The sequence below is a fragment of the Tasmannia lanceolata genome, unplaced genomic scaffold, assembly GCF_043159265.1.
Source record: "Tasmannia lanceolata isolate RefF3 unplaced genomic scaffold, GAP_Taslan_0.1 ptg000008l, whole genome shotgun sequence".
Lineage (NCBI taxonomy): Eukaryota > Viridiplantae > Streptophyta > Magnoliopsida > Canellales > Winteraceae > Tasmannia > Tasmannia lanceolata.
The window spans coordinates 63,826,456-63,847,720 of record NW_027518685.1 but is presented as its reverse complement, the minus strand read 5'-3'; the positions used below and the strand labels follow the sequence as shown (position 1 = coordinate 63,847,720).

The 21,265-nt window shown below is 40.5% G+C and overlaps 1 protein-coding gene across 6 annotated transcripts in view; it reads left to right on the top strand.

Annotated features, from left to right (window-relative positions):
- LOC143885457 (putative cyclic nucleotide-gated ion channel 20, chloroplastic) overlaps positions 1 to 21,265 on the top strand; it is a 156,801-nt gene that overhangs the window by 122,033 nt on the left and 13,503 nt on the right. For 3 of the 6 annotated variants that reach the window (XM_077389648.1, XM_077389649.1, XM_077389646.1), the window contains 3 exons: positions 8,834 to 9,080; positions 9,737 to 9,899; positions 10,728 to 11,874. In XM_077389648.1, the coding sequence (XP_077245763.1) occupies positions 8,834 to 9,080; positions 9,737 to 9,899; positions 10,728 to 10,911 (594 nt within the window). In that variant the 3' untranslated portion in view covers positions 10,912 to 11,874. Of the gene's footprint in view, positions 1 to 8,833; positions 9,081 to 9,736; positions 9,900 to 10,727; positions 11,876 to 21,265 lie in introns of those variants that run through there. The other 3 variants (XR_013253277.1, XM_077389650.1, XM_077389647.1) reach the window with 3 other exon arrangements.

Here is a 21,265-nt window from a genome sequence, read left to right as displayed (position 1 = left end):
GCTAGCAGATTTCATTGTAGAGTGCAACCTACCAGTGGCTCCTTCCAAAAACCAACACAGAGAGCTGCAATCAACCTCCGAGCATGGAAAACATAACCACACTCGGGGAACAGGAATATGAATCAGGATCACTGCATCCCGATAAAGACAACAACGCCGAAGAAAAATAGCCTGTTTAGAAGTTGTATGTGAATGGGTCATCCAACACCACAGGCAGTGGGGGCGGCCTGATTCTCACAGAGCTGGGAAACTTCACTGTCGAGTATTCGGTAAGATTCGGATTCCACGCTTCCAACAACGAAGAGGAATACGAAGCACTAATAGCCGGAATGAACCTAGCAACCCAGGTACGCGCTTAGAGATTAAAGGCTTATAGCGATTCACAACTAATCGTAAACCAAGTCCAAGGAGAGTATGAGACTCGAGATACAAGGCCGGCGAAGTACCTCGCCAAGGTCCAATCCATCGCCCAGAAATTCGAAGCCTTCGAAATCGCCCGAATACCGAGGACAGAAAATGTAAAGGCCGATGCTCTCTCTCATCTTGCCGCGGCAAGGTGTACTGTTGGAATATCTAATAAGCCTAAGGGCATAACTGCCTTTGTACATTTTTGGGTTTAAGATAAATATATTAGTAAGGGGGAGATCTCCATAACTCATTCATTCTTTCTCTAACTCTTTCTCAACATGGTATCAGAGCCCTAGGGTTCGAGTGCCCTAGGGACCTCCATTGAAGACCCCTTGTCTTCTTCTCCATGCTGCCGCGACTCATCCTCATGCCCTAATCTTTTCTTTTCTTTTCTTTTCTTTTCTTTCTTCCTTTTTTCCTTTTCTAATCTCACCCTAACCCTAATGTAAGCCCAAGGGTTCCCATGGGTGTAATCATTCACCTTACCTTCTTGTTTTGATGCTATCAAACCTAAATTGATTAATCTTTATAGACTAATGTGTTGTCTTTGAGTGTTGTGTCCTAGACAGGAACTTGACATGTCATATTGCTATTACACAACTCAACACAACATATGGCTTGAGGATCAACATGCAAAAGGAACCAAAGAGCTTGCACCTACATTGGAGACATCATCATTGAAGGATGTTCAAGTCAAGAGCTCAAGTCAAAGATCCCACAAGTTGCCAAGCACAGTGCCAGTAAAAGCTTGGAGTTGAACTAGTATTAGTGGCCTTCTCATGCAACATTGAAGATGTCCAAGAGATGGAGGAAGCCACATGATCCGAAGAATGTTGAAGAGTTCACTCACAAGTCGAAGTTGTCCAAGAAAGTGCGGAGGAGCCAGGCAATCGAAGAAGACTCAATGGTATACATTTTTAGATTGTATTTGGAGTCCTCTTGATTTATGTATTTGCACTTTCAAAGGTTTTCAAAATGGTTTGATAATTAATTTTAACATCTTTGAAAACCATTCACTCCCCAAAATATATTTGAAAACCTTGGACAAAAGCCCAAAGACTATTGCCTAAAGTCCCTTAGATTTTATATTTAAAACTCAACTTTCAAACAGGGCCGGTCGACCGGGGTTCCCTAGGCGACCGCGGTAAGGTAGCTGGAAATCCTTGTTCATTAGACTTAGAATAAATGAGGACATCATCAATAAATACTTCAATAAACTGATCTAAGAAGGGCTTTAAGATCCTGTTCATTACATCCATAAAGATGGCTGGGGCATTGGTCAGTCCAAACGGCATTACTACAAACTCGAAATGACCGTATCGAGTCTTGAAAGCTGTCTTGGATATATCCTCATCTCTGACACGCAGTTGATGATACCCTGATCTGAGGTCAATCTTAAAAAAGTGATAAGCTCCCTGCAACTGGTCAAAAAGATCGTCGATCCTAGGCAGAGGATAACGATTTTTTATAGTAACCTAGTTCAGTTGCCGATAATCGATGCACAAACCGAGGCTGCCATCCTTTTTCACAAACAGCACCGGAGCACCCCAAGGCGAAGAACTAGGTCTGATGAATCCTTTCTCAAGCAATTCGGCCAACTGGTCCTTCAATTCTTTCAACTTAGCAGGGGCCATCCTGTAAGGTGCTTTGGAAATGGGTAAGGTCCTTGGCTCGAGGTCAATGGTAAAGTCGATCTCCCTGTGGAGAGGCAACTCCGTGAGATCCTCTGGAAAAACATCCAGGAACTCACTCACTACGGGAATATCTGCTGCCGAGGGCTTACAACTGTCATCTTCCTTCTTCACATAAGCCAGATAACACTCGCAACCTCTGCTAATCAACTTCTTAGCCTGCGGTGCTGCAATAAGCCTGATTCTCCCAGGGCGCTTCGCCCCCTCAAAAAAATTCCTCGTCCTCCGGAATCCTGAACACGACTAACTTGTTATAACAGTCCACACTGGCATGGTATGAGGCTAACCAATCCATGCCAAGGATAACCTTGAAGTCATTCATGTCCAGTAAAACTAGGTCTCCAATAAGCTCTCTATCCCCAATCTTGATCTCACATTCTTTACATACGGATTTAGTAATAACAACATCACCTGCTGGGGTGACTACCCTCAAGGGATGGTCTAAGGGTACAGGAATCAAAGCTAAATCTTGAACAAAGTCAGGCGATATAAAGGATAATGTGGAGCCAGAATCATATAAAACATGAACAGATACACCATTAACGAGAAGCTGACCTTCGATAACTGCATCGGATGCTTCGGCGTCACGCTGACTCAAGGCAAAGACCCGATTGACAGGAGCTGGGGGTGCATTTCTTCCTTGAACCGGTATGTGATTTGGGTTTCCCTTCCACTGATTTTGCTGCTGCTGCTGAGGTGGAGGTATAGGAGGAGCCTGCTGCTGCTGATGATGATATGGCTGCCTGGCATACTACTGACGCTTCTTCTTAGGGCAATCCCTCTGCTTATGGTTCGGATCCCCACAATTGAAACAGACGTTCATTGTTTTCCAGCACTGGCCTGTATGTAATTTTTCGAAAAGAGGGCACAAGGTCTTGGATTGCGAACCACCATCTGTTCTCAGCTTCTTGAGGGGAGGTCCCTGATTCTTACTAGCAATTGATTGAGTAAGATCTAGCTGCTTGCACTGATTTCTCGCAGTCCTCCGCCACTTCGGCCTTCTCACAGGCCTCCGCCAAGGTTCGAGAACCAAGGTTAGCGATATTCGCCTTAATGGAAGGGCGAAGACCACTAACAAATTTCTTAACCCGATTTGCTTCAATAGCTGCATATCCAGGTGCAAAACATGAAAGCTCTCTGAACTTGGCTCCATACTGAGCCATAGTCAATGCCCCTTGCTTTAGTTCTGCGAACTGTCCTGCCAACTGATCTTTGATACGCTCAGGAAAGAACTGCTCATTGAAGCGGGATTTGAACTGTCCCCAAGTCCCAGACATGACTGAGGGATAGTTATGAACCACAGTCCGCCACCAGACACCCACCTCTCCCTTCAGTAGGAAGGAAGCAAGACGTATCCTCTGAACATTAGTGCACTCCATCACGACAAATATCCCCTCTACCTCTGTAAGCCAATGGTCTGCCGTTAAGGGGTCACCTGATCCAGAGAACTCAGCTAGATGGTAGTTTCGGAACTGATGGTGCACCTGAGAGGCGTTGTCACCAGGCCTCGGCTCTTGACGAGCTGCAAGGGAGGCTGCGATAGCCTGAAGGGAAGCCTGGTTGGTAGCCTGATTCTGCTGCAGGATCGTCGCAAGCATCTGCAACCCATCCTGATTAGGGGCCGCAGCTAGCAACTCTCCTCCTTCGATACATCTGCAAAATGGACAATACATAGTTATATATATATATATATATATATATATATATATCAATGACATCCTTTTTATTTTTATTGTAAGCAAGTATCATACTACTAGAAGAATTTATTTGCCATTTATTGAGTAGTATAAAAATTTAGTACTGTGTCTTTACTTTAAGGGTATAGAAATCAGAGTGCATATCTTTTAGTCAAGTCTTAATTGACTACCCCAATCCTATAATCTACCCACACTCAAGCGGTCCAGGTCATTCGCAAAAACCCAGAACTCTGATAACACAACTGTAACTACCCGATTCCGTCGAGTCACTACAAGTAAAAGAACAACGCAAAAATCATGAAATTTTTAACAACTAAAGTTCAAACTAAAGAAAGTCTCCAAAAACAATACGAACAGTAAATGACGTAAAACGTCATAGCTCCATAAGCCATGACACGAACTCGCCGACCACTCAATCCCTTATCCCATAGTTTCTTCGTTTGCAAACGCTTCGCCGTCTAACGTCTCAACTCCTGTGGTGGAGAAAAACAACGTCAAAGCAGGGTCCTCCAGAGGCCGAGCTGAGTAAAAGAGACAATATAAAAAGTGCATGCAATATAATCTAAATCCTTAGCAATATCTAGAAATAATAATAAAGACTGGAAAGGAATTACACTATCGATGGCAATATAAATAAAAATGAGTGACAATGATTCAAGTTTATACTATGTATGCAACGAGTATGTAAAATGAGACAGCACATTCCCCAGGTACATCCGGCTTTTTCCCCATTTTCTTTTCCGTCAGTTCTCTTCTGACCTTTTCTTTTTACCGGTGTCCTTGCCGCACGACTACCCACTACCCCTGTCCAAAGGTAGTGGCGTTATGGTCTCGGATTTCGGTCTCGCATTTAATGCCGAGCCACTTCGGGGATTTTATCCCTTTGGATGATTTGCCAATGAAAGGCTGTACACACTTCTCGCGTTGGCCTTTGGACCTTAAGTCCCAGGATGATACCACCACACCCTTAATTTCCCCTTTACTCTTTCCCATGTATGACATGCAAATGGGGAATTTGAAGTACAGTACCTTTGCCTTCTTTTCCTGCATTCTTACTTATGGTTTGTTATGGTAAGACTTATTTAAATTGGAATAAGATTTTGGTTGTGGATGTTGGTGATCTTACTTATCCTCTTTAAAAAAAAAATTCATGACTTTTGTGTTGTTCTTTTGCTCGTAGCGACTCGACGGAATCGGGTCGTTACAGACCCCAACTAGTTTGGGACAGAGGCTTGGTTGAGTTGAGTTGAGTATTGCTTTCCCCAATCTTGCTAACTTTAAAACCCTTAAAATCTCTCTCTTATTCTAATCTTTTCTCTCTCTTGCTTATTTACTTTTGCTTGGCCTCTAAGTAATCTTCTTTTTTTATAGAAGTAAAATAAAGATTTATTTCATTCAACGGGGCCCACTAGATGATGCCCAAGAAAGGGGAAAGAAGATAAGTCGTGCGCACGCCTCCCTTTATTGGAGTTGCGCACGATTGAAAAAATTAAAATTTCCCTAATTTTTTGTAGCTTTACTTAACTCCCTCATATTTTCCCACCTTTAATATTATTTGATTACTTTAATTATATCCTTCCTAGTTTTTAGGGATGTCTTTCTATCTAATTTCACCAAATCTTTTGGGTTAATATATTTCTTTTCTTTCTAAGATTCTTAAATAATATTAATCCCGTAATTAACTCATACTCATACCATAAATGGACCATAACTTCCTCAAATCACGTCCGAATCACGAAATCTTGGGCCCGTTGGATAGATAATTGAAGAACCCATCCAATGAGACCAAAATTAAGTCAAACGGACAAGATTTGATGCCCCAAAATTTAGCTATAATTAAAGTGACGAAAATTAAAAAAATTCTAATTAATATTTTTCTCCTTTTTCTAATTAAGCTACAAATTCACAATTTCCATGGAAATGTTTTTACTTGGGTTTCACGGAAAATTTTATATTATGCACAGCTTAAAGATTTTAAGAAAAGAAAATTTAAGAGCCATCGATTTTCTAAATCTCTTGATCATGGAAAGATCAAGGGAGATCGACGCTCGAATGACATGATTTGTCATCTATATAAGTCAGATCGATGATTCTAGGCTTGATCCGACGGTCCGAAAGGTTTCAATTTCAGTTCTAATTCATGTGACCATCGATCAAGAGGGATCTACTAACAAAATTAATAAATAGATGAACATCCGAATGGACCTTGGAAGGGTCGGTCTTTACACCACTAAAGTCTATTCATTGACGAACTCTCTCCAATGGACAGCTCCATGATTATGAATGGCACTATACACCTCTAAGTCCTCACCTTCTAAGGTTGGAGGTCGGCTAAGAGCCTTGGTGTTAGGCCGTGACCAGTTCGTAGGCACTGACCAACCTTCTCCTTGGGAAATGAAGAAAAACATGTTCTTCCACCCATGGATGGAAGTAGGTTCCCCCTTAACCATTTTCACATCGGTGCGCTGACTTTTGTAGATCCAACCGCCACCTCGATGCCTCTTCAAAGAAGCGCATCTCCTGAACAATCTTAATGAAGGAACCTTCTGGAGCTTCACTTTGACTATATAAATAAAGCCGATCAGGATCCGCCATGAATTCGGGGCAACTTGAGCCGGGGCCAAACCATAATACTGGAGGACCTCGGCCACAAAAGGATTAACGGGGATGCTGAAGACCCCCTTTAAGGTTTCCTCATACACACAAACGTCGGTGCAAGGATTGCAAGCACAATCTCCTTCTATGGCTACCCTAAGGCCGAACCGATCAGGGATACAATACTTGACCCTAATGTATTCTAACTTGTTCTCACGAAGAAGGTTCTTCTCATGGAGAGCGGCGATATTATAAGTCGAACTCGTGTCCATGTGAGCTCTTGCCCGAACTTCGAAAGACCCTCCCTCGAAAGGATTTTCTACCTCATCGTCTTCCTCTACCTCGTCATCGTCTTCGCGGCCTTCTTCATCCAGTTCGGCCCCTTCAAGAGAAGAAGGCCGAACTCCCAAATCTAAGATTTCCTCCGACACCTTTACAACCTCCACCTCTTCGGAGGAACTACTCGACGAAGAGCTAGAAGAGGAAGAACCTCCGGACTCAGACTCAAACCCAGAACCAGAGATGATGAAGAAAGGCACAAATCTAAAAAAGGACGTTGGAAACAAAATATTAAGATTCTAAAAGCCCAGATCTCAAGATGCAACGAACTACAAAGACGAGGACTACCTGGGCTCTGCAGCAGGAGGAGAGAAAATTTTGAATGAAAGAAATGGGGACCCTTTACCCCGTTTTATAACCCCTCTGACAAGAGGATCACCGTCCAAATCACGACGGTTCATCTCTGCGGTCAAGATCACGCCACGCGTCACCATCCTACTGACACCATTAAATACGGCACAAATCCCAAAACAAATGACTCATCTTATCATCTTCCACACACTAACCACCTTTAATTGCCAAGATAGGCAATTCATCCTGAACAACATGCATCCAGCTCGTCCTTAAGCCGAACTGGACGCCAACTTTTCACAAAAGAAGAAAAATTGCCAAGATAGGCAGTTCATCCTAAAAAGCGAGCATCCAGTTCGGCTTAACCAGTTCGTCCTTAAGCCGAACTGGACGCCAAGTTTTCACAAAAGGACAAAAATTGCCAAGTCATGCAGTTCGTCTTGAAAAGCAAGCATCCAGTTCGTCCTTAAGCTGAACTGGACGCCAAGTTTTCACCGAAGGACAAAAATTGCCAAGACAGGCAGTTCGTCCTGAAAAGCAAGCATCGAATTCGTCCTTAAGCCGAACTGGACGCCAAGTTTTCACAAAAGGATAAAAATTGCCAAGACAGACAAACGAACTGAAAAGCGAGCATCCAATTCTTCCTTAAGTCAAACTGGACGCCAAGTTTTCACAAAAGGACAAAAATTGCTAAGTCAGGCAATTCGTCCTGAAAAGCAAGCATCCAATTCGTCCTTAACCCGAACTGGACGCCAAGCTTTCACATAAGGACGAAAATTGCCAAGACAGGCAGTTCGTCCTGAAAAGCGAGCATCCAGTTCTTCCTTAAGCCAAACTAGACGCCAAGTTTCCACAAAAGGACAAAAATTGACAAGTCATGCAGTTCGTCCTGAAAAGCAAGCATCCAGTTCGGCTTATTCGTCCTTAAGCCGAACTGGATGCCAAGTTTTCACAAAATGACAAAAATTGCCAAGACAAGCAGTTCGTCCTGAAAAGCGAGCATCAAGTTCGTCCTTAAGCCGAACTGGGCGCCAAGTTTTCACAAAAGGACAAAAATCGCCAAGTTTTCCTACCTCATGTAGGATATTATTGACTCCACATCTAAACCAGCATTACTTGCGAGATTCCTTATCTTATCCATTGGATGTTTTGTATGTGAATCCCCTGTGGTGATGGCCAGTATTCAGGTCACAAGGTCCCCATAATTTAAAGCCCTCCCTTTCCAATGATTTGTTGTTATCTCAAATGGGGAGAGCGAACTAATGCTTTTTATGTTTGTTGTGCTTCGGGATTTACTTCGATGCATCATCAAAATGTATGGCCTTAGAGACATGCCTGCAATTGTTGTTGTAAATAAGTATGCGTCTTCCAAATGTCTGGCCATGAAGCACATGCCTGCAATTGTTTGTAGTAAATTAGTATGTGTCTTCCAAATGTCTGGCCATGAGGCACATGCCTTCAATTGTATTAATAAATCAGTATATTTTATACATCATACTGTATTTGGATCTACATGGAGGGTGAGAATGTGCTCTTGTCCTCACGGTTTATGCTTCCTTTGTTCCAATTCTCGCTCTGGCTCTCCTCATAGCTTCTCAGTTATGTATTTGTGACTTTTCTCATGAGTTAAATTGTATCTCTTGCAAGTACTAATCCATGAATCGAGAATTGATAAACAAATCAAATTAATAATTGAGGTTGAATACTATCTTGTACAAATCAAGTAGCTTGTAATCAGAACTGTACTAGTGTGGTGGTATTCATTTAAGTGTACCTTGGTTGTGTTAAGAACCCAAGACTATTTATTTGCAGGTGCGCATTTTTACCCTAATGGATGAGCCCATATTGGATGCCATCTGTGAAAGATTAAGTAAAAAATTGTACGTAGGAGGAAGCAAAATTCTATATCGAGGAGGTCCTATTGAGAAGATGGTTTTTGTTGTGAGAGGTAAGATGGAAAGCGATGCTGGATATGGAAATATAACCCCCTTGTCAGAAGGAGATGTTTGTGGCGAGGAGCTTCTCACATGGTGTCTTGACAATTCCTCAGTGATTAAAGGTAAAAGTCTAATAACAGACTTTGTTTACCTTACCTTATTAGTGCTTAATTTTAAGGAAGACCTAGGCTAGAAATGCAATTTAATCCTTCCCGTATCCAAAGGCACATGATCAAGGAAAAGTGGCTGTTTTACAGTTTGATTTGCTCTTCACTGTTAACAGTTCCTTTCATGCGTACGGATATGAAGAGAGTTGGTAACACTGCAATGAATCAATAGATCAATGACAATTCAATAATTATTTGATGCACTTTTCTTCTAACAGTTTGGATTCCTCACTGTTACAGTTCTTTTCATGCTTTTTAATATGAAGATAAAAACTTGGTAACCCTGCAATGAATCAATAGCTCAGTGACAATTCAATAAATATGTGATGCACTTTTCTTCTTTCTGACAGTTTGGATTCTGGACTAATCAGTGACTAAAATGTAAAATGATTTTCCATTGATTCTACAAGAAAGTGATTATTTTTTGTTAACCAGGACGGTTACAAGACAGTTGGAGACTTTTATAAATGAGCTGGACCCAACAAAAGGCAGCACCTTCATATTTTATTTCTTAATTAGTTTGTGGTCATTATTTCATTTCCACTGCTATGGAATTAACATTTGATTTTCATTTGAGGTCTAAAACTTAATTGGAATGGTTATTTTTACAGATGGAAGGAAACTCAGGTCAGCAGGGCAGCGGTTGATTTCTAACAGGACAGTGAGATGTGTAACTAATGTGAAAGCGTTTACACTTCGAGCTGCTGATTTGGAAGGAGTCACTTCCTTTTTTGCTCAATTCTTGCGGAATCCACGTGTTCAAGGAGCCATAAGGTTTTTCATACACTCATCTTGGATCGGTGTTAGTTTAGAATTATTGCATACCAACCACGGAAATTGGTCTATGACATTGCTAGAGTGTACCATGTCGCTAATGTTTGAACTATTGTTCTTCCGTTTTAATCTTTTTCCCTAGAATGTGAAATACAAGAAAGAATCTAAATGCCCTAGAAATTTAAAAACGGAAAAAAAATACCTGAAAATAGCAAATCTCACCAATTTATGAAAACAGTCTACATTGGCATGATAGGAAGCTAACAAATCCATGCCAAGTATGACCTTAAAATCATTCATGTCTAACAACACTGGATCTCCCAAAAGCTCCCTATCACCTATCTTAATAATACACCCCTTGCAAACAAGTTTAGTGACGACTACATCTGGCTATAGGTGTTGTTAACTTACCAACTTCTCCAAAAGCTTAAGCTGTTGGAGAAAGTAGTTATTTATCTTTTATGCTTTAATACTCCCCCGCATGTGTGGCCCACTTGGCAAACACGTGGCACATGTGGTCCCACTTTGGGCCAACCATCGCATGTGGATTTTTGCTATCCTGGAGGTTTGAACTCGAGACCTTTGCTTTGATACCATGTTAACGTACCAACTTCTCCACAAGCTTGAACTGTTGGAGAAAGGCGTTATTTATCTTTTATGCTTTAATAGGTGTAATAACTTTCAAATGATTCAATAATGGCACAGGAGTCAAACCCAACTCCCAAACAAAAGCAGGTGATATAAATGATAATGTGGAACCAGAATCAATAAGTATGTGTGCTGATGAATTATTAATAAGAAGCTGACCTTCTACCACTGCATTTGAAGCCTTGGCGTCCTGCTGATTGAGTGCGAACACTCAGTTGACCGGTGCCTGAGGGGCATTTCTCTCCTGATTCTGAGGGCGGCCCTGGTTTCCTCTCCACTGATCTTGTTGCGGCTGAGCTGGTGGCCTAGGCTGAACCGGGTGATTCTGCTGCTGATTGGAGTTCATGTTGCCTTGATAAGCTGATGGTGGAAAATTCTGCTACGGTCTTGCTGGTGCTCGAGCATCTTTATTTGGAAGTGTAGGGCAATTCTGTCTCTTACGGTCTGGACTCCCACAAACATAGGAAACATCCATCGTCTTCCAACACCTCCTCGCATGAACCTTGCCACAAATATTACATGGCAATCTAGGTATAACATCAACGTCTGTCCTTACCTTCTTTGGAGGAGGTGCCTGGGTTCTATTTCCTGATGCTTGAATCTGAGTTGTCTGAACAATTTTCTCGCTGCGCTCTGCTACCTCTGCCTTCTGACAGACCACTGTTAAAGTTCGAGGTTCAAAGTTGATAATGCTCTCCATAATGAAAGGATGAAGGCCATCAATAAACTTCCGCACCTTATCTTATGCAGCTGCGTAGCCAGGAGCGTACCTCGACAACTCTCTGAATTTGGCTCCATACTAAGCCACTATCATGGTCCCCTGCCTCAGTGACGCGAACTGCGACACCAGATCCCTCTTGATATACGCAAACGTGAACGCGAACTGCGACGCCAGATCCCTCTTGAATTTGGCTCCATACCAGCCCGATCCTTTATAAAAAAAAGGTGGCCAAATGAATCTTCTGCGCATGATTACATTTCATGACATCGACTATGCACTCTAGCTCCACAATCCAGTGATCTGTTGCCATAGGGTCTCTGATGCAGGAGCATCCCCTTGGAAAAATCACATTGGCCTAGAAAACTCATTAGTAATGAATTTTCTCTTTTATTTCATTACTTAGTGTCAGTTTAGCTATTTTAAGCCTTTCTTATCCATTTTGATCATTTTCTCTAGGTGAGGGTAATTAGGTATTTTCATGTTGTAATGGGCTATATACAAGGCCTAATTTTTTATTTGTAAGCAGCTTTTGATGACATTGTTGAAACTTAGTGTTTCTTCCTAAGAGATATTCTTGTTAATTTTCATTTTGGAGGATTGTGATCGAAAGCTTTTGCAGGAAGTTTTCTCTTATTCTCCATCTAGTTCCCTTGTTTAAACTAAGGTTTTAATTTTTAATTGATTCTAATATTGCTTTGCATCCCTTGCAACGCCTTATCAAATTTTCTTTCAAGGCTGACGAAGAAAGAGCAGATATGTACTCCTTGATGATCTATGCCGAATGACAGAATTAATTAGGGTGTGCGTTTTGGCCAAGATTTGCACATCCGAAAGTAATTCTCTTATTCCCTACTCCCTTTATCCCATTTAACCCATGTCATCCCTAAATCACAGCAAGCCCCAGGTAATTCTGGTCATATAGTGTTACTAAGATTGTTCTAAGTAGCTTTCCTCTATTGGATTAACTATAGTTCCTGAAAATCAGAAGTTATGGCATGCGTAGATGTGAAGGCTCCGTGATTGTGATTGCTATTTCTTGAATGACTGCTAATTTGATCCTCCAAAATTATTCGTTGTGGAAGCCTCATTTGTTGGCTGTTATCACATAGATTGTGAGCCAATTTAGTAGTAAAGTCATTCCCCATCTTCTTGATGTTTGTTGGTCTCTTTATGCTTGTTTTAATGTCTGTGAGGCTGGTATTTCACACTCAACCGACTATGGAAACATTAATTCTAAATGATGGTCTAGCAAGTGGTGTAAATTGAAAGGGGTTTAAATTTGAACTAAATTGAGAACCATCCAAAAGCCTATGGACTGTTAGCTGAGACTTGTGTTGGAATTAATTTTGTCTTCCTTGGAAATTTTCCTGAAGTTGCATCCATCTTTGACTTGAATGTACATTAGGTTTAACTTCGTCTCTCAACTGTTTGTGGAATTGCCAATGAGTTTTTGCTTGTGAAGCTTTAAAGATAGCTGTCATTGGCAACCATTTATGGTGTCGGCTTCGTCAAAATTGGTATCAAAGTATTCCTTCACCTAGCCCTACGTCAAATGGTATCAGAGCGCCATTTATTGGCCCTTTGAAAACCCACTCTCTTATATCAGATCTATTAGTTCTATTGGAAACGAACATCATATCCGAGCTTCGTGCTTTCGCCGACTTGCCCTGTGTCAGTCTCCTACACCAGTAAACTCCGGAGGATGATAATCTCTGAACTACCTATGCAACTGGGAAGGGTCTGTTGTGGACCTCGGCTCCCGACGAGCTGCTAGAGCCGCTACAATGTTCTGAAGTGCAGCTTGATTAGCTGCTTGTTTTGCAGCATGGGTCTGTGCTAGTGCAACATGATTTGCAGCTTGAGTCTCTACTTGCCCCCTTAGAAGTTCTGCAATCATGCGCAATGGATCCTCCTCATTCGAGGCATTGCCTCTACCTCCTCTCCTTTGATATTGTTGCATCAGCAAAAATTAATAATCTATAGTTAGAACCCAATTAAGATCAAACACTTGCAACACTTTATGGGGTGGGCTGGTTCATTTTATTTACATTGAACCTACTATCTAGGTTGGTTTATATTTCCTTTTATGGATATTTTAAGTATATAAGGGAGGTGTATGACTTTTAATTAGGTTTTGATCATCTACCCCATTCCTAGGACGTACCCAAGACTCGCGCGCACCAGTCCCTCATTGACACAAACCTGGTGGCTCTGATACCACAACTCAGATGATCAAACAGAAAAGGTAAATCATATACATATATATATATATATATATATATATATATATATATATATATATATAACAATTCAGATGGTCAGAACTAAAACAAAGGGATAGGAATAAGTGAGAAAAACACTCAGGAATAAGAGTGAATGGTCACTTCTTCTCATTTATTTAAATCCCCCCTTAAATATTCTAACTCTTTATAATCCATTAATCTTATGCTAAACACCCGAGGTGTTATAGGAATAGGTGAGAAAAACCCAAAGAGCATGGCGGCTAAGGGGATTTGGGTTTTCGACAGGTTGAGGAGGGGTGCGGCAATTATGGGTGGGGTGGGCTTTTGGGTTTTTGATGGAACGGGGCAGATCCAAGGGAGGGGGTGCACTACCTCGGAACCAGAATCCTAGGATCTGATATCATGTTAATGGTGTTTAGTATCCATGAAAGAACAAGAAAGGTGAGGGAAGCGAGAAAAGAGAGATTGTGTTCTCTCCCTCTCATAACATGTGTTATATACTCAAGAGTCTAGGGTTACATGTGAGAAGACAAGAATACCCCTAATCGGATACTCTAATTACACTGCTCATTCAACAACAAGATTAACCCATGATAAATGATGATTAAAACCTGGGTTCTTACAGCATCAAGCCGCTTCCCTGAATATTTCTTCAATTTTGGTGGAGAACCGTGAGTAAACGTCTCGTATTTACCAGACTAGTCCTCCAACCAATGATTTCTGGGCTCTGTGAAGGGAAGAAGAAGAAGCTCTCAGCCGAGCAGTCCTCTGGGAAGGAGAAGAAGAAGCTTCTTGCCTCGGATTTTCCCCCGGGAAGAAGCTGGTTTTCAGTCGCTAATTTCTTGCCTCGGTGAAGGGAAGAAGATGTTATCAGCCAACCAGTCCGCCAAGAAGAAGGCCAATCTTCCATGAAGAGTCTGCCGCCCAGTCCTCCATGAAGAGCCTGTCTCCCAGTCCTGCCACTTCCACCCAGTCCTCTCCCTCTCTCTCTCTCTGAATCGGTGAAGAAGAAGACAAAAAACAAAGCCCTAACTAGATCTAGATGTTTTCAAAACGACAATAGTGGATATGAACAGAATTTGCAAAGAAGGGACATGGTTCTATTGTCCTGTTTATGTTTTTCATTTTTTCATCCAAACACTGAAAATGCCCAGGATTACCAAGTAAATTACAGGAATAATAATTCATGTCTCCTTTTCTATTACTTATCCAAGTGTTATACCATCATCCAAATGGAACCTTAATGCGGATGGTGCTCCGATGCCATTCAAGTTTTTTTTTTTTTATGACACATGGTATCCCCACCCCAATTTTTAGGGTGGGACTATTCCCTATGGATGCATGCAATCACTTGTAAACCACACGCATCGGGTAAGCCCGGAGGGATTCGAACTCGCATCAATGGGGAGCATAACCACTACTTTAAGACAAAGAGCCACACCCTACGGGTTATGCCATTCAAGTTTGATCTGGTATGGTTGGAGTTAATAGGTTTTGATGGTATGATCAAGGCATGGTCGAGGAAGATACAAGTGGAAGGATGGAAGGGTTTCATTTTTTCTTAGAAATTGAGAGTATTAAAGGTGAAGATAAGGATTGGAAAAAAGCATTCGATGAAGGGCATAAACACAAAAAGGAAATTGTCACACGAAAGATCTGAGGAGCAGAAAGAGGAGGCAAGACTAGAGGAGGAAAAGCTGGAAACTAAAGCGTTAAAATCTAAATTCGAAGAAATCTTAACAAGGGAAGAGATCATTTGACACCTAAAATCCCCAGCCACTTGGCTTCAAGAAGGTGACAGAAACACCGAGTTCTTTCATAGAATGGCAAATTCTAGAAGAAGAATCAATGCAATCAATTGTCTGGTATAGGCCCAGGAGTTGATTGAAGATAATGATCACATCAAAGACCTAATAGTACTATACTTCTCAAATCTATACGACCAGGAATACGATTGGAGACCCAAATTAGGGGGTTTAAATTTCAAGCACATCATCCATGGAAAAAAGGAGTGGTTAGAACGGGAATTCGAAGAGGAGGTGAGAAATACCATCTATGAAAAGTACAATGCACCTGGACCAGATGGCTTCCCAGTGGCTTTCTACAATGATATTGGGAGGTAATCACGGATGGCGTAATGGCCTTTGTGAAGGAATTCCATTACTGAGGCAGGCTAGGAAAGGAGACCAACACGAATTTCATTACATGAATTCCAAAAAAGCAAGGTGATATTGAACTCAAGGATTTTCTCCCTGTCAGCCTAGTACATAGCATTTATAAGGTTCTTGCCAAAAGTACATGCTAGGATGATGAAAGAGGTCTTAGGTAACATAATATCACAGCTAAAATTTTGTGCAGGAAAGGATGGGATTTGGAAGCAAATGGAGGAATTGGATAAAGTTGAGTAGAACATTTGCTTCATTTTCCATATTAGTGAATGGGTCCCCATGTGACTTTTTTTGAAGTACAAGAGGGCTAAGACAGGGAAACCCAATTTCCCCATGTTAATTTATAAAGGTGACAGTAGCTTAAATTTGCTCTTAGTGAAAGGCAGAAGAATGCGGATTTATTAGAGGGTTGAAACCTTGTAAGAACTTTCCTCCATTGTCACATTTGCAATTCGCAGACGACACATTTGATTGCTTAGAAAATAGGTCGGAGTACACAAGAATATTAAAAAGAATTTTTCAATGGTATGAAATGGTCTCAGGGTTGAAGATAAATTTCCCAAAAAAGTGTTGCAGCAGGTATCAACATGTAGACGGAGTAAGTAGTCTCGTGCTGGGGTAATTGGGTATAGAAGAGAGATACTTCCTATCAGGTATCTTAGGCAACTGCTAAGCTACAGCACCCCCATAGCATCACTCTAGGATCTAGTGGTAGAGGTTAGAGAAGATGCTAGCAACATGGAAAAAAATAGTACCTCTCATTGGGTGGAAGAATAACTCTCATCAAGGCGGGCCTCGGAGAATCTCAAGAAGGCCTTGGAATTTGGAAGCTCAAGATGAGGAATGAAGCTCCTCTAATGGGGAAATGACTATAGTAGTATGGAGAAGATGAGGCTTTGTGGCACAAAATCATTGGGAAAATATACGGGAAATGTTAGGGGGATTAGGAGAGTAGGAAACCTGTCGTAGGTAAAGGTTCAGAAGCATTAAAGTCTATGTGTCTCAAGACCCTTGTGTGAGCCCTTAGATTTAAGGTTGGGAGGGGGGAGATCACACATTTTTGGGTACACCTTTCGATAGGGGAATCATTGTTGTGCCATGCATTCCCGAATCTTTTCTGCCTAGCAACAGATAGAGGGGTGAGAGTTTGTGACTATATGGAAAGGGGGGAGATAGAGGGATGTCTAAAACTCAGGAGAGCCCTAAAAGATAGTGAAATTGAGAGTCTAACCTGTATACTTTCACTGTTAGGATCCCTGTACTATTCACCCTTTACCCATGACCAGAGAGTTTGGATCCCTAACAACGAAGGTTCATTTTCTGTTTGTTCTTTTTTATTTTTATAGATTGGCAAGTGAGGAGGGAAGGTTTTCTAAAATTCCAAGGATTTGGAGAGTCTCGGTCCTACCTCAGATCGTGTCTTTTGCTTTGACGGCAGCAAGCAAAAGGATTAATACTTGTGAGCGGTTGAAGAGGAGAATATCACACTTGCCAACAGATGCATCTTTTACAAGGAATAGTGTAACGACCCGGATTTGGAGCAAATTTGTTTAGACATGAATTTTTTTCCAAATTCCAAAATCCCAAATCCGAATCACTTCCCCAAAAGGGAAACATCAAACTAAATGAACAAATCTTATATCATTATGAAATTAATGGTCCATTACAATATTAAAACCAATACTAAAAATATCATTAAATTTAAAATAAAGCTGAACTGCAACTCAAACTAAAACACCATAACTGAATATAGCTCGACACTCTATAGTGTGTATTTCACCAGTGGGTGGTGACAGAGTCAGCAACAAGTTGAACAAGATCCCCTAATGGCTCGCAAAGTAAGAGCCACTAAATGAGATTGCATTATGAAATTATTTCTTATGATTTAGAGGGTTAGCATAAGCAAAACAACCATTCATTAAAATAAAGATAAAAACAGAACTAGAACTAGAAATAGAAATAGGGATCAAACTTAAAAATACAAGGATGCAAGCATGCAAAATAAAAATGCATGAGACTACCGCAAGACCATACGGCATTTCAAACCCCCCTTTCATTCTTTTTCTTTTTCCGTTATTTCTCATTTCATGGCATTTATATGTCGCCGTTGATCTTGACCTCTAGGCCCCCACCCATATTTGGGTGTAACCTAGGTAGGATTCAGGTCCACCTGAATGCATTGCCAACCCAATGTCGTACGCTCTCCTCGGGGTGGCTTTTGGCATCTCGCCTAAGGTTGGCTCTAACGGGGTCTCCTATGGGCCTCGCTCCCATATTATCCTATATGTGAATGCATGCATTTTATACGTACCTTTTTCCCTCTTTATCATGAGGGGTTTTTCTTTTATTTTCCCCTGCATGGTTAGTGTGCTACCATATTTTCAACAATTTATCAAAACAGAGCTTGCTATCCATCTTAACCATTTAGAAAAGAATATAATCACACGAAATGCAATCATAATAACAAGACCATTTATGTAACCGTTACCATGAATGCCACTATCACTTACCTTGAATTTTGAGTGCAGAATCTAGTTGAGATGCTATATGAATCAATTAGGAAGAAACTTGTAAATTTTACATGTCAAGGGTGTCAATTAATATAGCCAAGTATTTCTAATTCTTTTTTAACTAAATTTGTCCTTCCAACCTATTCATTCCCTCTTGTTATAACTAATCCTAAGTTATTTCTATGCATAGCTCTGAGTAAATCCTTCACCCTAGAAATTACCTTCGTACTAATTTTCCAAAAGACTCCAGTTGGAGAATAAAGCTTCACTTACGAAGATCGGTTTTACATAAAATAACTGGTGTAGCACATAGTTACATTACTATGAACCTTGTTCCTTTTAAAAACAAATTTAAAACGAATTTCCAGCCCTTTATTGGTGCTGATTTTGATTGAAAACATCGCTAAAACGCATATATATGGTACGTGAAAAATATCACACAAAACAGTCCCTAATACCACTGTATTATGTGCTAATTTTTTGGAAATTACGCCCTCTAAATCAAACATAACTTTTTACCGTATCATATCCTTCATACACAACAATATGCCCACATCATATGTCAATTCGACACCCAAATCTTGGAAAAACAGTCCCTAATACAAGCTGATTTCAATTAAAAACAGTGACAAATCCCTTATAAAATCACACACACAGGCTAGATTGATAAAAAAACAAGTCCCTTAACACTTTGGGTTACTCCTAGTGGAGTTTTACATAAAGAAGAATATATAATAAATAGATTTAGGGCACAAAACTTCAAAAAGAAAATCAATACAATGTTCTTGATTAAAAAGAAAATCATAAAAATCAAGAAACCTAGTTAAAAACCCTACTTTAGCCAAATCAAGATCAAAGGAGAATAATTATACCCAAATCGAATGAAAAATATGAAAAAACTAAATTTTTCAGGCACTTACTCGAAGAAGAAAATCAATTCGAGGTAAAACCTAGCCTTTCCTTCTTTTTTTTCCTCTCTCTCTCTCTCTCTCGGTTTTGGGATGGCGTTCGCAAGGGGAGAAATCCCACGATTTGGGTTTTTTAATAAAACCCACCTTCGTGGTGTTTTAGGTTGTTCCTAATTAGGACTCCTAATTCTAGTCTATTTCCTATTCTAATCCATCTACCAAAAAGTAAGAGTCCATTTTAATTTAGGTCTTTTTAATTCTTATCTTTTATTTAAGTGAGAAAAAGAAAAAATAATTTTTGGTACATATGGCCCACTTACTATTTATAGTAAAAACAGAAATTATTATTTATAGTAAAAAATAGAATTTACCATTTATTGTAAAAATGGGCTTACTATTTATAGTAAGTGCAAATCCGACAGTCCGAAATGCTCCAATCAAAGATCTAAACCGTTGATCTTCGATCGAGGATTCTACAACCAAGATTTAGTTAAAAATATTAACTTTTCCGACCCTTGATGGGGCGGGGGCCCGCACAAGCGGTGGAGCATGTGGTTTAATTCGATGCAAAGTGAAGAACCTTACCAGGGCTTGACATGCCGTGAATCCTCTTGAAAGATTCGATCTTGTATCATTACATTGCAATTTCTCCTTCAGGATATGAAGGGTGATTATTAAAAGCTTTGGAATGGTATAGGTGTTCCACATATCGATAAAGAAACCATTCCTGCATTTGAGTAGTGGCCCATTTGGAATAATGGGGTAGATTCTTTGGGAGGTAGTACCATTCACTCTTATATGGCACACTTCAAGAGAAAGAAATAATCGTTTTCGATGAAAAGGAAAAAAGTTTGGAAATAGTAATAACAGACATCAAAATCGACCTTGTAGCGTGGGGAAATTTTACTTTAGAGGCATATTCCATAGGGAAAATCCTTAGAAGTTGGAAGAAGGTTATTTGGGAAAGAGGGGTAAAGACTAAAGTAGCGCCAAAATGAAGCCCGCCACCAAATGGTTGGATTAAGTTTAATTTTGATGGCATGTTTCGTGAAGACACTGGTCGCACGATTTTCTCTTTTCCTTGACCAGTTGGGATTTGTGGATCCAATGAAGCAAAAACAAGAGTCCTTTGGGGGTTAAAATGGTTTGTGAGGACAGTCATCATCTCCAATTGATTATTGAAGGCAAATCATCAAACGTCATATCATGGGCAAGTGGCAAAGCACCGGGAACGTCGAACCTAACAAATTTTATAGTTGAAATCCAGGAGCTATGAAAAATCCTAAACCCAAAGTTTTCACATATGAGACGGGCTGCGAACGACCGGCTTGCAAAGGAAGGAATGGAGACACAAACCTTGGAGATTCAGGATCATTAGTAAGAACTGGTTGATCAGTGTTTTTTTAGCAAAGCTGGCTACCACTGCTCCATTGTTTCTTGTATATGCTTTATCATTTCATAAGCTTTAACCCCGCGTACCTTTTCCATGCCAAGTTCGTGGGATAGGTGGTTGTGCTGCCCATAGGTGGTGGGTCTGTTGTTTCTTTCTGTAATGGTCGGACAGATTTACTGGTCTAAATCTGTGGGACACCTTATCCCCACTGTTTTTAGTTGTACTTGGTCGATTTCCTCTATTTGATAAAATTGTTACCATTCTTTTAAAAAAAAGGCTCGGTTTTCAAAATTATTTCTTCTGCTGATTCTCATTACTGCCTGACATAATAATTTCATGAAAGAATTGTCAACTGGTGACACAAAAATAACAAAATAGTGAATGGGTGACACCCTTTTGAAAACTTGTGAACGGAGGTCGAAACACCTTTTTCTGACATGGCCTTTTACCCAAATACCCCTCATGGCAAAAAGAACACCTTATAGTAGATTTCTCTCTCTTACTTTACACCTACCAAAATTTACAGCCAACCTCTTGCAAATTTCTCCATTAACGCCTGAAACCCACGAAGTGTAAGTGAAGGTTAGTAGCTTATCTACTCTCTTAGGATTAGTGCTTCCATTAATGCGTTTGAACCCTGTGTTTAGTGTGTGATAATAACCCTGTCTGTATTGTGTGTGATAACCCTATCTTTATTGTGATTGATAACCCTATCTTATAACCCTTTTAAAATGGTGACTTAGGGCTTGTGCTTCTATTATCTCTGAAACCGTTC